Below are 16,376 nucleotides of genomic sequence, written 5' to 3'. Positions count from 1 at the left end.
AGCTCAGCATCTCCTGCTTAACAGATAGTGGTCAAAGCAAACAGGATTATGGAGGATTTTGCTTTGTTTCACATGTAATATTCAATATTTATGGTAGTTATCAGTGCACCCGAGCAGGATTCATAAATCCAGCTGAATAAGAGTGACTTATGGCACAACTTCACAGTGAAAAAAAATGTGACTCAAAGCTGTTTTGTCAGAGATCTATGTTGCTCATATACAGAGTAATTTTACAGCTAACACAAGGTCGCTCAGTTTTCTAGAGTCCTGTGTAAACAGTGCAACAGAGGAGGCTTTTCAAGTGTTGCTTGAATTGCTCCTATCACGCCCAAGACAGTGATTGCAGTCAAACACAAAGAGACTGTGAGAGAGAAGAATCAATAGAATCTGTGGAATGCAACAGCGAGAAATAAAATAAAATTGCTTTGTCTGGGGGAAAACACATATAATCGCAGAGTTTCAAAAAGAAAACGTGGTTAAGGAGGATTTTCTAAATTTATTTTATTTTATTTAACTGGACATTTTGTACAGTAGAATATTTATTTTGAAAATCCTAAATAATAGGTGTGGTGCTTAATTTAATTTCATGGGTATAGCTAGTATTAGCAGTAAAGCACTGCATTTCATAAGGTGACCTCCAGCTCACAGTAATTTCACTGAATGTTTGAATGGGCCTATAATCTGTCAGATTCTACAGAATTCGTTCATTTTGGTGCTGAGTCTTTATATTGCATGGGCTGTTTCCAGTTTTTTAGGTCACCTGCTGTTGTGTTGTTTATAGTGTAACATCATATTGCAGAAAATTGCACAGCACCGATGGTCAGGCCAGCACATTGATATTTACCAGTCAATAATTTCCTTGCAATGATCAACAGAATTCAGATAGCAGAGGATGTATAGAGCTATCATTTTCGCACACTGGCTCATACAGTGACCTGTGTGAAGTAGTTGTGGCTTCAGGGTGTACGTTACAAAAAACCCAAACTTATTTGTAATAGCCGCTAACTGGCAGGTGAACAATGCAAAAAAAAAGTGTCAACAAAGCAGCTGTTGTGAGTATGTGGCAGGTGTTTTTGCTATTTTTGCAGGGCCTGTAGGTCTACATAAATAATTCATGTGGTTTCATATCTAAAAATATACATGTGGTTTTGGGCCGGCACAAGAGAAGCTCCTCCTTTGAGCTGTAGTTTCTGTAGTTTTCAAATTCAACTTAAGGGTTTTTGTTTTGTTTTTGTTTGTTTTTTTTGGGGGGGGGGGGTTCTAAATAATAGAACTGAAAGAAGTTTCTCGGATGAGAGGTGAAACGTCTTCAAGCAACTTGAAGAAGTCCAGACGCTTTTCTTTACAAGCTCCTTTGACTACGATGACCTGGATGACTGAGAACCTTCACAGACGTTTCTAAATAATAAAACCCTGCAACAGGCTGATGACTTTTCCCCTTGCCTTATGACAGCTGAGATAGCCTCCAGCTCCCCAACACAACCCTGAATTTGATAGCAGGATAGATGGATAAGATCATCACTCCCGCTGTTATGCAATTTGTCCATCTACTTTTTGTCCAAATTTGTAATATAGTTTTTTAATAGCAGCTTGCTACTCTTGTCTTCAGCCTCCTCCAGGCATTGGAGAGACTGAAAGAAGCTCAGAGGCTGGTTTCGTAACTCCCTCACAGACTGCCAGATATCTGCATGAAATTTTAACGAGGGCGGCACTAGTTGATACTTATTGATAAAAACCAATAAAGCACAGTGAGGGGGAAAAAACATGTTTTTTTCCAAACTCCTGCATATGGTAAATGGCCTGTATTTATATAGCGCTTTACTAGTCCCTAAGGACCCCAAAGCGCTTTACATATCCAGTCATCCACCCATTCACACACTGGTGATGGCAAGCTACATTGTAGCCACAGCCACCCTGGGGCGCACTGACAGAGGAAAGGCTGCCGGATACTGGCGCCACCGGACCCTCTGACCACCACCAGTAGGCTACGGGTGAAGTGTCTTGCCCAAGGACACAACGACCAAGACTGTCCAAGCCGGGGCTCGAACCGGCAACCTTCCGATTACAAGGCGAACTCTTGAGCCACAATCGCCCGTCTATAATAGCGGTCTTTCTGTGGCATTTAAAACTGATCCGATACTGTCTTTAAGAATGACAGTTTTTATGTAACAGAACAGTTACTTCTGCTTTTCAAGTTCAAATCATATCAACAAATACCGACATAATAAAGCATGACAGTGTCATTTTATACAGTCACTTGCCACTTTATTAGGTACACCCTTCTAGTACAGGGTTGGGCCCCTGAGCTGCCTTAATTCTCATGGCATTGGTTCAACAATCCCCTGAAAACGTTCTTTAGAGATTTGGATTCATATTGACATGATAGCATCACACAATTGCTTCAGATTTGTGGGTGAAGGCCATCTGAGTACAGTGAACTCATCATCATGTTCAAAAAAATCTGTTTTAGATGATCTGAGCTTTGTGACAAGGCAGGATTCACCCCTGCTTTTATGATGTTTACACCAAATTCTGACCCTACCATTCGAATTCTCACAGGGAAATCTAGACTCATCAGACCAGGCAATGTTTTTTTTCCAGTGTTGCCTGGTCTGATAGGTTTTAATTGCTGAGGAGATGCAAATTCTAGTCCTAGTTTCCTGTTCTTGGCAGCTCATTGTGGTATTCCTATGCTGTGTAGCCTGTCTGCTTCAGGGCTGAACATGGTGTGCATTTAGAGATGGTCTTCTTCATACCTTTGTTGTAACATTCTTCACTGATCTCCTGCATCATCAAAGCATTTTTACACAGATAACTATCGCTCACTGGGTAGTTTTTCTTTTTTGCATGATTCTCTATGAGCCTTTATGCCATCAACAACCATTCAAAGTCACTTAAATCACTTTTTCCCCAAATCTACACACATAAATGTGCTCCCATGTGATGGTCAACGAGTGCTGCAACAGATGTACCCAATAAAGTGGCTGGTTAGTGTGCATATTTGGTGGTAGTGCTCTGTTCTGAGACCACTCCCCATTTAAAGTCACTTAAATCACCTTTCTTCCTCATTTTGAACTTCAGGTCTTGTCTTTGTATCAACATGCCTAATTACACAGAGTTGCTGCCATGTGATCTGAGTAGTTGCAGTTGAACAGATGTACCTAATAAAGTGGTGAGCTGGTGCATAAGAATCTATCCCTGCTTATTTTCACAGCTGTAGATGAAGGTTCTGTTAATTTGTAGTTCTCGTTGCTTTGTCCTCACTGGTTGAAAAACCAGGATATTGTGAATTTTAAATAAGTAACATAACACTCCATATATATCGTGTCAGTCCATAAACTTTCAGAGATGGTTCTCATCAACCATCTTCATAAACAATGATGAATCCGACTCTTTGATTTTGGATTCTTTGATCCTTGGACTTTTCAGTCTTATGACCTGGACATGCAGTGATGTTCCAGCTTCATCAGAGCTCCCATCATGTAGCGTCCTTGTCGCTAAACATGTTCACAGCTGTATGCTGTGCTTTGTGGCTAAGTACTGCCTCACAGTCCTGTTTTGAGTGACTCGAATTCTTGTTGGCGTGATGTGACAGATTTCAAAATATGATAGTGGTTGAATTAATTCGGTACTGAAATTGGCAGTCTGTTCACATTTTTTAGTCAAGTGAACTTTTTAGATTTGGTGTGCAATATCAAGCAAGAAATATATTAAGGTGTCTATTAGCAACATCATATGAGGAAAAAAACTTTATTTGGGCACTAAATTAGGTCAAAAGACGATGGCTGAATTTTCAAAAACCTGTAGGTGAGATCTGATCTCTCCGCAACTTTAGCAGTACTGACTGCAACTGACGTCTTTCAGAGGATGACTGCAGAGTAACCACAAAGCACGAGCTTGTCAGAGAAGAAAACTCAGCGCTGCTTTGTGTTGGCTCCTCATTCTTTTGTCACTTCAGGGATGCCACAGTTTGAGTCATCCTCTGGTGCTGTGACAGTTTATATGCTACAAAATCAGGGAGGGACTCATCTGTGCTGTCCTGATGTAGTTCGTGCATGAAGTAAATCTCTCAAAATGTGGTAACTCTTCTCAGTCAGACACTTCTTTTTCTGTTCATAAATGGAAGGTAAAGGAAGACGATGCCATGTCTAAATATATCGTCACTCCAATGTCTAAGAGGTGGCTTGTGGCAGTGCAGATGTTCATTTAGCTTTTTAGAATTAGAATTAGAATTAGAATTCAACTTTATTGTCATTGCACATGCACAGGTACAGGGCAACGAAATGTGATTTCTCTTTATTAAACCTGTTTTTCATCCCCATGAGAGTCATAACTACTGTTATCTTTAATTGGGGAAGCAACAGCTGCATCACCTGACAAGCAAGTTGCTACATGATACATCATAAAGAGCTCTCTGGGCCCGGAAATCCAGCCAATCTATGTTTTTCCCCTCTCTTATCAGCAAGTGTTGAACCAAGCTGCAGCTATTCTGCATTCTAATAGGCTGGTGCTGAGTTATGAGGCTGTCTGGCTCCCTTACACTGAGAGTACAACAAAGGAAAGGACCTCTGTCACCCTCAGAGCTGACAAGAGAAAGAGACAGTGAGGGAGTTACGGGGATGTTGGAGCGTAGGTGGTGCACCGAGGTTATAGCTGATTAACAGGATGTGGTGTAGTAGTTTTGAGAGTGTGACACAGAGCCTGTGACGTGTCAGGCAGTTTTAGGCATGAATGAGAAAGGTGGCTGTGTTTCTAGCATGAAAATAGCTCTACAAAGCTTTCCTCTTAGGGTGATGAGCAGTGACAGCTTCACACTTCTGCTTCATACTCCTGAAAATGTAATACTGCAGATAGTGGAGAGGCACTTTAAGCTCAGCACCGTGATCCCTTTTTTTGGAGCAGCTCCCTGTGGCCTTGGCAACCTTTCACCACAACTCCTTAAAGCAGATCAGGAGCAGGCGTGACTGTATGCGCGCATCTTTCAGGAAAGGGTGTGCCTCACACACAGGGAGACGTGGGCTGGCAAACATTGCCATGTTGGAGGGTCAAGAGCTGTGAGAATGAATAATATCATTATATTGGGATGAACTAGTGTTCTTTCTGTGTCAGTCCACAATGCTGATGGCTTGTTGGGTGCTCCCATGATAACCTGGGATACTGAGAATAATCAAGTAATATATGAATAAATAAAACAAATATAAAGTTCTGTAGAGCCCTTGATCTGCAGACAATTTAAGAAGAAGGACTGCTTTCACCCTTTTCACATTTACACTGATTAAGTTTCTTGGGAAGAGATAGATCACATAAGTAAGGTGATTAATTACTGAACCTAAACGTCACAGTCTTTCCTCTTACTGATAAACTGAGGAATTGAGCGTGTTCTTGACAATCATTCATCTAATGATTGACCGAGTTAACCAAGTTGACCGAGTATTTATAATACTTTATTTATCAATTTTAAAGTTTTATTGATTTTAATTTTCTTTTCTTTTTTTTTCAAAAGAGACCTGGCCAAATGAGCAGCAGAGCTGGGGACCCAAGTGAGTTTGAGGTCATTTGAATGAGGGCTGGTCTCATTTTGGGGTTCTATTCTGCATTGCTAAGCAACAGAGTAGCCCTGTTGCTAGGCATCATCATCTTCATCATGCTACAGTTCAGATAGTGATGACCTATCAGTGATCCGATGCTGGCTCAAGCATAGATCTATGCTCAAACTCTCATCTTTTAAAAAGCTGCATTGCTGTGTCCCTTATTATGAATAGTCGTGTTTCCTCATACGTCTCCAGCCATTAGCACTATTCCTGTGCAGCACATTTTTAAACTAAGTGTTTAAAAAGTCATAATAATGTACACTTAAAATACTGTTGGCTCCAGTTTACCCTTGTTGTCTCTTCACTGACTCTCACTTAAGATCATAATATCAATTAGTTTAACTTCCTATCCCTTCAAAACCTTGCTGGTATCTAAGTTTTCATCTTAGATTTCAACCAAAGACAGAACAGTGCAGAAATTGTTATTATCATTTTTAGACATAATTAAGTCATGATATCTTAGCTTTAGACTTAAACATGCTAGCTAGCTTAAATCTGTTCAGCATTTGAAATCCTCTTCTTCATTAATGCCTTAATGCTGTTTGACCGTAGCATCTGGGCAAACACTGCACTGCTCACTTTGTTTGCTCTGAAAGAATCTGTACCATTTTCAACTAAAGACATATTTAGACCTGAAATCGCTAATTACATCAGACCTAACAAGCAGACTGCCTGCTCTTTTGCTGTGACATCTGTGGCCACTGATGTTACAGAGTAAGATGTAAAAGTAATTAAGAAAATTCAAGAAATTTAAATTACTTTGGCAAAGCAGCAGTAACTAAGAAGATCAAAGTAGTGAGATTAGAATTAGAATTTTTGAAGAAGATTTTAGAATTAGGACAGGGAATAAGAAGGTCAAAGCCGCAAAAGAAGGAATCTCTGTATGTGTCTATTCCCTTTCACATCAGTTACGTCAACTTTTGCTCACACTAACACATCTAAAGATAGAAAGTCTACGCAAAGTGACATGCAAGGATTTAATGGTGATTTAATGGTGCCCAGTGGTGCAACCTTAATGCCTGCACCATTGGGCGATACACCAGTAACGTGTATAAGAGAAACTTTAAAATTTCATATTCTGTTTTCTGTGCAATTGTTCATGCTCTCACTAAATAATTCTTCCAACTTGAACAGGAAACTGAGATAGGAGCTGTCACTTCTGCTCTTCTGTTCTGATTGCATTCCATTGAAGAACCCAGCCTGCACCTCTAAGCAGTTTTCAACATCACGATCTCTGAAATAGTCTTTCAGATTTGAATTATTTGCTTTTTCTCTTCTGCAGTTCCTTATGAAAGCACAGCTTTATGATGTGTTATCATTTCATGAATATTGCAGACTCAAATGTGTGAGAAACCACAGATTGGAGAATAAAGAGAGTTCTCTACCTCATGAAGTGAGATTCATTCAGTGAAGTAAACAAGGGTACTAGTGGGCTGATCTCTCTGAAAAATAAGCATCAACGGTTAAAGGAATGCTTGAATATTAATGCCTTGAATTTTAAGTTAATAGCAGAAATTTTAGCAAGTGTGATTATTCCGTTCAGTGGTAGACTGTGATGACAATCAAGAACAGTTTCCAGTTGTTAATCAGAACCAAATTCTTTTGGTTCATTTGATTCTTTTGAATCCTGCCTTCCAGCTTATGACTTTGTTTCATCAATGATATGTTTTGCACTTGTCACCAAACTCAAAGAAGTGAAGCGTCTGTTCATGCGTCACATGCTAGCCTTCTTTACTCTTTTATATAGTGTTGAGACTGTGCATTGCTTCTGTTAACCAGTGATGGCCTCTTTTGTTCCAAAGAGAAAATTATTCATGAATCTATAAAGGAATCTATACAGAACAGGACCTATAAGAAAAATCAATAATGGCATTGGTATCTGTGAAATAATGTCAATATTCCTATCAATATAACTGATCTGTATAATTATTACTATTTATATGCTTCATAACTATGACACTAAAGCCAGCAACAGGTTATTTTCTCAGCAGAAAGACTAAAATAGGGGTCAGCATCCTGTTAATTTAAAATTTTATACTAAATCTGTATATTGATTTTATAGGCTTTTTTCTTTTTAAATCTGCGATACATTACATCATTCAAATCAAAGAAAAATGTAGATGTAAAAGTACTTTTGCTTCATTTATGTCAGTTTCTCATTTCCTCTCATTGTTCATTTGTGTTTCAATAAAAAATAAAGCCTAAGTGGCATCATCCCAGTGGGGCAGTGTGCAGCTGTAATATGATTACTGTTATTAAGGTGGTAAGTTTCAGATGCAACAAATGAGTGTGCCTCCTTTGTCAGCTATCAGATAAAGGTCTATCTTTCTAAGGAAAATACATAAAAGGGAATAATAGAAATACATTTTGATGTATGCCTGTAGTTATATCGTCAGAGGGACAAAATTAGAAGAAAGATAAATAAGTGTCTAGTTATTGCCAGATTTTGTATTGTTTTCAGAGTGCTTTTAACTGAGAGGGATAAGCTCCCGGAAAAAAAGCTGGTGAGACTGCAAGGATAAAGTAGCTACTGCAACATCATGTTGGGTGTGTTGTGTTTGCAGAGGCAGTTTATAACCTTTAGGCTGGTTGTTTGAGAGCCAAAAAAGACAAGAGAGAAGAGTGATGTTTACCCTTGAACCAGTTCTAAATCAACATTGACTTTCTTCTAATAAGTTCATTTTTTGTGATCCAGCCACTCTCACAAGAAAAGGATCAGTTTAGATTCAGCCCATGATGAATGAGAGGTCATTGGTTTTATTGAATAAAATTAAAGACTTGTCTTCTGCTGTCCAATTCTGGTAAGTCCATGTGAATTATAGCCTCGGTTTCCTGTTCTTAGAGTGAACAAGTCACACCTACTGTGGTCTTTGGAAGTGACATCATCAGTGACATCATCAAGGCACTTTCTCTTAGAGAACTGCTGCTGACTGATATTTTTTCAGACCGTTCTCTGTAACACCTAGAGATAGTTATGTGGAAAAATCTCAGTGAATCAGCAGGTTGTGAATTACTCAGACCAGCCACAATGATGTCACATTCAAAGGCAATTAAACTGCCATTTTCTTCCTCTTTCTGACGCTCAGTTTGAAACTCAGAGGGTCATCTTGATCATGTCTGCAAGCCTAAATGCAGTGAGATGCTGTCGTATGATTGGCTTGTTAGATATTTACGTTAATAACCTGGGGTTGTGATTCCCACTTCAGCAATTTTAAGCACGCTCTTCCTGCTGGTATTTACTGAACTCCAGCAGCGTCTCGCCTCTTGTGAAATGAATCTCACTCTAAAGTTCACTTCTGAGATGAGGGAGTCTTTCCCCACCCTGTTACATCTGAATTACTGTGATGGATCAGCAGCTAATATGAGCTTAAGTGCTATCATTTTTGCAAGCACGACTCTATTTCCTAACAAAGCTGCTCTGTGGGGGTTTACCCATGAGTCTTTTATTCTGGTGAGTCACATCCTAATGATGCCTAAAAGACTGCTATGCATGTCATCCTCATTGGCAGACTGGATTTAGTGAAAGGACAGAGGAACATCTGCAACTTGAACTGCAGATGAGTTACAATAAAGGGCTTTCAGCTTCTGTCAATGTGGTTAGTGCAGCTTAGAGGGACATTAAACCATGTATAACTTAATTTGAAACCTACTGCTGACCAAAGATTTGTTGACAATTCTCTGGTACGCCTTAAATTAAAAAAAAAGAGAGAGAGAGAATGGGCTTCATAACAGTGCACAAGGGCTTTGAAAGGCTTACGTCTCAACAGCTTGGGAGGTGTGCTTTATCAAGCACTTGCTGACATTTATGATTATTTTGTGTTATTAATCACACGATTAATTGTGATATGAATGTGCTTGCCTTTGAGCATCTTTGTGTGTTATGCAGCTGATACGAGTCCAAACTTTTCCAAGCTTTTATTAATTACTTTTAGCTCATCGTGTGTGTTCGCTGCGTTACAAAAATCAAGTAGACGATAAAACATTTTTCATATTTTTTGGCATTTCGTAGCCTAAGCAGTTACTCAGATTCATAAATGATGAAAAGAAATTGCTGGCTGCAGGCTAAACTATGCCATCCCCCTATGTATTTTTCTTTCCTTTCTGTTCTGCACTCTATGTCACCATCCTATAATGGGCAAAAACACCCCCATATCACAGTAAGAGAAGACTAGGGATGGGTACCGGTATCCGGTTCTGACATAAAGTAACCAGACCGAAAAGCAGCGCACATTTCGGTGCTTTATTTCGGTGCTTTTTTTTTTCTTTCTGAGATGTCATGCACTTTGGATTCTAGCCAATCACTTTACCTTTGCAAGCGTAGTAGGCGGGCCCAGGTATGTACGTTCTTTTAGAGCAGATCTACAGATTAAAAATGCCCAAGGCCAAGCGGTCAAAAGTCTGGCTGTACTTCACAGCAAAAGATGCAAACTCAGCAGCCTGCAACAAGTGCTTTAAGATGATACTGTGCAAAGGAGGTAACACCTCGAATCTGATGAAACACCTGGCGACGCATAGCGTTTTTTTTTAAAGCAGAGAAATGCACCTTATTTGATAGCTTGCTGCGAGATCTCACACCGAGCACATCTACTGCGGGGTGGTGCCTGTTATCGGACCCGGAGTTAGCAACATCCCCCAAGAACCCAAAGAGTAGAGTCCTGGCCCCTAGCCCTGCCAGTGTAGCAGAAATGATGACGGATGATGTTAGCAGCAGCAGCCGTTCTTCTCTGCGTGAGTAGCTTAATGTTGTTCGTGTGTAATTTGTTGAGTAGGCTCACCACGTTATTATATTAATGCATGTAAGGTGAACTAGCACGGCTGTCTTCTTGTTTGATGGCAGATACTCCCTTCACCCTGGCCAAAAAGGCTAAAATGATCAAAGAAAAAGTGGAAAACAGCTAAACATGAGAGATGTTTGGACAAAGTTTGTTTTTTCCATTGTTTAAGCACTGCTTCCAGCCAAGAGTGATACCATATATGCCCCATAGCTGCAGAAAAGGCTAACATTGTTATCTTTTTACAAAAAAATAGCTAAACATGAGAGGTTTTTGGACAAAGTTTGTGTTCTCCATTATTTAAGCACCGGTTCAGCACCGTTTAAGCACCGGCACCGTTTCAAAAGTATCGGTTTGGCACCGGTATCGGATAAAACCTAAACGATACCCATCCCTAGACAAGACTAGTCTGTGAGTAAGAAAACCAGGACAGCCAGTAAAGGTCATAAGACATCTGTCTCACTGAAGTGTTATGCTAATTTGTCATTACAGAACAACTGTGGGATTCACCCACCCATACTGAAATATTCAATAGATGTTAGTCACCTCTTCATTTAGCCTTTTGTGTTTGAGGATTTTTTTAAACATTATCATGCAGACCCACTAAAGAGTCGCAGTGAGGCTGTACACAACTGCTTATATCATTCTATAAATCAATGAACTTCTGGTAGGCTCACTTTACTTTTACTGGCTTGTAGACCTATAATAACCCTGCATCCTCAGATATAGCTCTATGTGTTTTTTAGCTCTATCCAACTTATTTTACTATTATTAGTCACACTATCTGTAATGTTTTCATATAGAAAAATGAAATGATTAGTGAGACATTAATATTGGTGAAAATTTCACTTGTAATATTGGAGAATATACTGTGTAATATATTTTAAAAAACCTAAAAAAAAATCCTATTAAAAATTAATCTAATGGAAATATATGGAAATATTTATTTTTATTCTTTTCAGCTTGTCAATAATGGGATGTTGCTGTGATGCAAAAGGTTAGCATCTTGTCTCCCACAAACAAAAACTACCTGGCTGCTTGACAATACGTTTTTTGACTATCTTAAAAGTTTTCCACAATATTTTAAATCAAGCTTTCTATAATATTTTTTACTCCATACATCCATTTTCACTACTTATTCATTTCACAATTGCGGTTGAGATGGAGCTCATCCCGACTGTCATAGAGTGAGATCCAGTTCTCTTGCAGGGCTGACTCAGAGAGACAGACAGTCGTTCATTCTTACTGCCAATTTAGAATCACAATTAAAATAACATGAATGTCTTTGGACTGTAAAGAAGCCAGAGCACCCAGAGAGAGCTCACACAGACACGAGAAAAACATGCAAATTCCACAAGAAAGGCCCCAGTCTGGATTCAAAACTAGAAACTTCTAGCTGTGAGGCAGTGGTCCTAACCATTGTCCTGCCATAGTAGAGGCTTTTCCTTTTTTTTAACGAACTATAAGCCAATATAAGTCTGTAACAAGCCATCAATTCTTTTTAAAGTTTTATACTTAGGTATTAAATAATCTGACCACTCTAATCCTCAGCAGTTTGATTGAATTCTCTAATGGCAGAATCAAAATTTGCTTTGTAATTGTGTTAAACACTGTAATTACAAGTGTTATCATGTAGGAACAGGAACATCAGCACATAGTAGAATCACAGTACTTTTGTGCTACCAGAGTCTTTGCTCTGTACCAGGTTTATTGTTGGGCCTCAATGATTTTGATGTGTACCTAAAAGATCATAAATAATTCAATCTTTCTGCGCAATCAGGCTGAGCATCCAAGTTTATAACTTAACAGCCATATTCTTCTCCATATTAGGATGGCATGGTGGTGCAGTAGTTAGCACAGTTGGCTTCCACAAAGGTCCCAGGTTCAGATCCAATCTGGGTGCTTCCTGTGTGCAGTTTGTATCTTCTCCCTGTGTCAGCTAGGGTTCTCTCTGGGAACTCTGGTGTCCTCCCACAGTCCTAAAACATAAATAGGGTGAGTTTAATTGGCGATTCTAAATTAGCTGTAGGTGTGAATGTGAGAATAAGCCCTGCAGCAGATGGATGACCTATCACATGACAGCTGGAATATGCTTTGGAGTGGCCACCACGCTCTGCCATCCTCCCGGTAGCCAGGTCCTGGTTCTTTTGTTTTTTTAGTGATTTCCGTTTTTTTTATTAATCAAGTGTCTACTAGAGAACAATTATGAGTTTTAATTAAAGAAGGCATATTTTAACAGTTATATTTTTGAATTAATGGAAGCGTCACACATCCCCAGAAGCTATATTTTAAGTTTTAGCTCAAACTACCTCAGAGCTCTGTATATGTCGCAACTTCACTGCTAGCAGCTTAAATTCAGTTAAGCGGTTGCTACCCACACTCCTCACAGTATGAGGGCTTTGAGGAGCAGAAAGCAACTTTCTCTCTGAGGGGTAATTTTACATGTAAGTAAAGCTAAAATGACAGCACAGCCATTGTCTCAAAGGTCTGTGTGCTGTGATTTTCTCACACAGTGAACAGGATTACGACTCTGACAGCGCAGACCAGCATCTTGGGCCTCCTTAGTGTGACTGTCTCAGTGACGGTCAGCTGCTCTGGCAAGAGAAGCTGACTGAAAAATATGGAAATGAGAACAACTTTACTGTGAACTTGGCTGTTAAAAAACAGCATATGTGAGCATGGAGAGTAAAGGAGAAGCAAACTGATGTAAACAGCTGACAAAAAGCCAGCTGAGTCTAACTTGCACTGAGCACAAAATCACAGTAACCCACAGCCCTTTCTTTTTTTAATTGGTTTCCAATCTGCCTTAAAATTGATACTGTTTCTGATTGTTCTTCAATTTTGGCCTTACTCTAACACTGTTTTCTTCCAAGCTAATACATTTTTACCACAGTCACAGTGTAGTGTATGTCCTAATGTTATAATTTAGCAAGTGTCCTTCACTGAAAAAGGGTAACTATTGGAGCTCTAGTATCTAACACTGCCGTCATGCAGATGAAAGGCTGAGAAGTGGTTTTGTATAAGATGAAAGGCTTCCATGAAGGCAGACAGTGTTACAGACCTGTGCATAGCTGCTGTGATCTGTGGAAAGTGGATGAATAATCAGTGAAGATAAGGATAAACTGGCTAGATAAACACACAGATAAAAAGATAACATTTAATTTGTTATAAATGACGTCTGTCTATAGATTCATTTCTTTCTGTGGAGGTTTCAGTAACACCATACAGCAATAATTTAGATACAAAATTTCACAAGCTACATACTGTCCTGCTGTTGGATACATGTATTTGTCTGTCTAGCCACTTTGATCCATTGTTGTGGCTGCATTTTGGACACCTTGCTTTGTCAGTGTAAACCACAGCCTGTGGTCTGGAGACAGAGGGATGGTGCAGGCCTGCAGGTTTCAGATGACCACTCCTTTGTCTGTCCAACACACACGGCTGTAGCCATCACGCTGCACAAAGCTTGCAAATGCAGAGAAGGTAATGCAATTAACCTTGTTGCTACCTCATACTTAGCACGGAGATGTGGGATGTCTTATTAAATCCAAGAGGCCACAACTGAAATTTGTAATTATTTATAGATGTTTTTTCTCTTGCAGTCTAACTACAACTGCATGAGGAACCAATCAGTGTGCTTTTTATATTTTTGAAACATGTTTATTTTGCATTACATATAGTTTGGAGCTAAAGCAGTTCCATAATTAATGTGTGGTTAAATTTACAGTAAACAAATCAACAACACGGCATTTAAGACGATGTCAGGATTTGGTTTTATAATATCCTAATCCCTGTGGGATTTTAGGATGTTTGGGGAAAACATGCAGATGCCACTTACTGGAAAAAGTACTGTGTAAGACATAATCAGCTGTAACACTAAAACGTCCTGCATTTCAGACGGAATCTCTCAGATGATCACTTAATACAGAAATGAACTCAAGCCAAATGGTCCTAAAAATCAGTACTGCTGTGCATCTTCAGAGAAGCTAATGACCTGCTGCTTTATGTGGAGTTTGCACAAACACTCAGTGTCCATGGGTTGTTAATCAGCCTTCCATACTATGACAAAGTGCCACTCACATTGCATTAGGAAAATGTGGCTTTATGTGTTGATGTGGTACACCAGGCACATAATGTTAATTAGACTGCGTGTTGTGTGTGGCAGTTGACTGAAGGTTGCTATTTCCTAAAAAGCCCCGACAATTTTTACACTCAGTTGAAGTGATGGTATTAAATTTCGCTGATGTTCTCACATCTGACTGCGTCTTCACATGTGACTCTTGTCTTTTCATTTCCCCATCAGCGTGAGGTTATATCATCCCCATTCAGTGTCATTTAGTCAGATAATGAAGCACAGGTTGAAATCCCACCTTAAAAAGACATGATACTGAGTATCAACAGGTAAATGCAGGTATAAATTCAGCTTGATTTGAATTTGAGCTTAACTTCAATTACAATAGTAACTTTAATTGTCATTTCAATCAGGAGCACTATTGAAAAGGAGATTAATACACTCACTGGACACTTTATTAGGTCCACTTTGCTAATACAAGGTCTAGTAAAAGATTCAACAAGGCAATGACATGTTAGCATATTGTTTTTGCTCCAGATTTGTCAACCGCAAATCCAGGTTGTCGCATATAAAAAGGTTCTCTATTGGACTGACATTTGGTGACTGTGGAGGCTATTTGAGTACAGTGAACTCATTGTCTTGTTCAAGAAATCAGTTTGAGATCATTTGATTTTTGTAAGATTTCTGGAAGTAGGCATCAAAAGATGTGGTCTGTGGTAATAAAATGCAGTAAAAATACACAGTGATACAAAGGGGCCCAAAGTGTGTTGATAAAATAGCCACTATAACATCAACCTGAACTGATACAAGGTAGGATGGATTTGTGTCTCATTTGTGTTGTTTATGACAAATTCTAATCCTATACCATCCAAATGTCACATCATACTCAAAAGACCAGGTAACATTTGTCTAATCATCCACTGTCTAATTTTGGTGAGCCCATTCAAGATCTAGTCTCAGTTCCCTGTCCTAAGCTGACAGGAGTGGCACTTCGTGTGGTCTTCTGCTGCTGTAGCACATCTGCTTGGTTCGATGTGTTGTGCACTCAGAGATGCTCGTCTGCATATCTTGGTTGTAACAAGCGGTTATTTGAGTTGCTGCATGAAGCAATCTATCTATTCTCTGGCATCATCAAGGTATTTTCACCCAAAGAACTGCTGCTCACTGGATATTTTTTCTTTTTTACTCTATTCTCTGTAAATCCTAGAGATGGTTTTGGAGTAAAATCCCAGTGTTGACAACCATGTCATGCTCAAAGTCACTTAAATCACTTTTCTTCCTCATTCTTAATCTCAGTTTAAACAATCTACATGCCTAAATGCACCGAGTTGGTCTAATGTGATGAACACGTTAACAGATACCTAATAAAGTGGTTGGTGAGTCTATATACTTGGTGGTAGTGCTCTGTTCTGGGACCTCCTTGTCATTCTACCACCAATACACTCCACACCCCCCTCCCACCCACCATATACCACAGAGTACTGATCAATTCAGACACAGGATGAGTCAGAGGAGCTGGGTGGAGGTGGGTTGCAAATCAGCTTGTAGATGCAGAGCGGGGATAGAGATGCTAAAACAGCTAAAACAACATATACAACATGAGATTTGCCAGTTTCATGGTTAGACAGTAGCTCATGCTTTCGATAAGTAAATCTTAATACGTTGCTCTACACTGTAAGTGTTCTTCAAGCAGAGGATTTGGATTTGTGTGGCTGTTAAATGCTGAAATAGTGCGATATGAATAATTTCAATCTGTGGTCTCTTCATCTGCAGTCCAAGTTAGATCCTCCAGTCCTGTCAGTCATCTTTGTTTGCTGATGCTGCGAAACTTTGAGTAGCTTTTGTAGATGGAAAAACTGATCACTCTAAATAGCCTAATGTATTTTTCAGTGGGATCTAAAAGGCTCGTAAAGTATTCAAACCATCTCCACCCCCTCTCCC

General features: G+C 39.4%; 1 protein-coding gene across 4 annotated transcripts in view; it reads left to right on the top strand.

The window, feature by feature from the left end:
* osbpl3b (oxysterol binding protein-like 3b) overlaps window positions 1-16,376 on the top strand; it is a 36,473-nt gene that overhangs the window by 759 nt on the left and 19,338 nt on the right. For 2 of the 4 annotated variants that reach the window (XM_086312014.1, XM_086312011.1), the window contains exon 1: window positions 10,227-10,319. The exons of the other annotated variants lie outside the window; for them this stretch is intronic. In XM_086312014.1, coding sequence (XP_086168140.1) covers window positions 10,287-10,319 — 33 coding nt within the window. In that variant the 5' untranslated portion in view covers window positions 10,227-10,286. Of the gene's footprint in view, window positions 1-10,226; window positions 10,320-16,376 lie in introns of those variants that run through there. 4 annotated transcript variants of the gene reach the window in all.

Source organism: Aulonocara sp. 'chitande type north' Nkhata Bay, linkage group LG11, assembly GCF_057382095.1.
Source record: "Aulonocara sp. 'chitande type north' Nkhata Bay isolate Kocher_YH1m ecotype deep benthic linkage group LG11, A_spYH_male_GT1.1, whole genome shotgun sequence".
NCBI lineage: Eukaryota > Metazoa > Chordata > Actinopteri > Cichliformes > Cichlidae > Aulonocara > Aulonocara sp. 'chitande type north' Nkhata Bay.
This window is presented reverse-complemented; position numbering and strand designations above follow the sequence as displayed.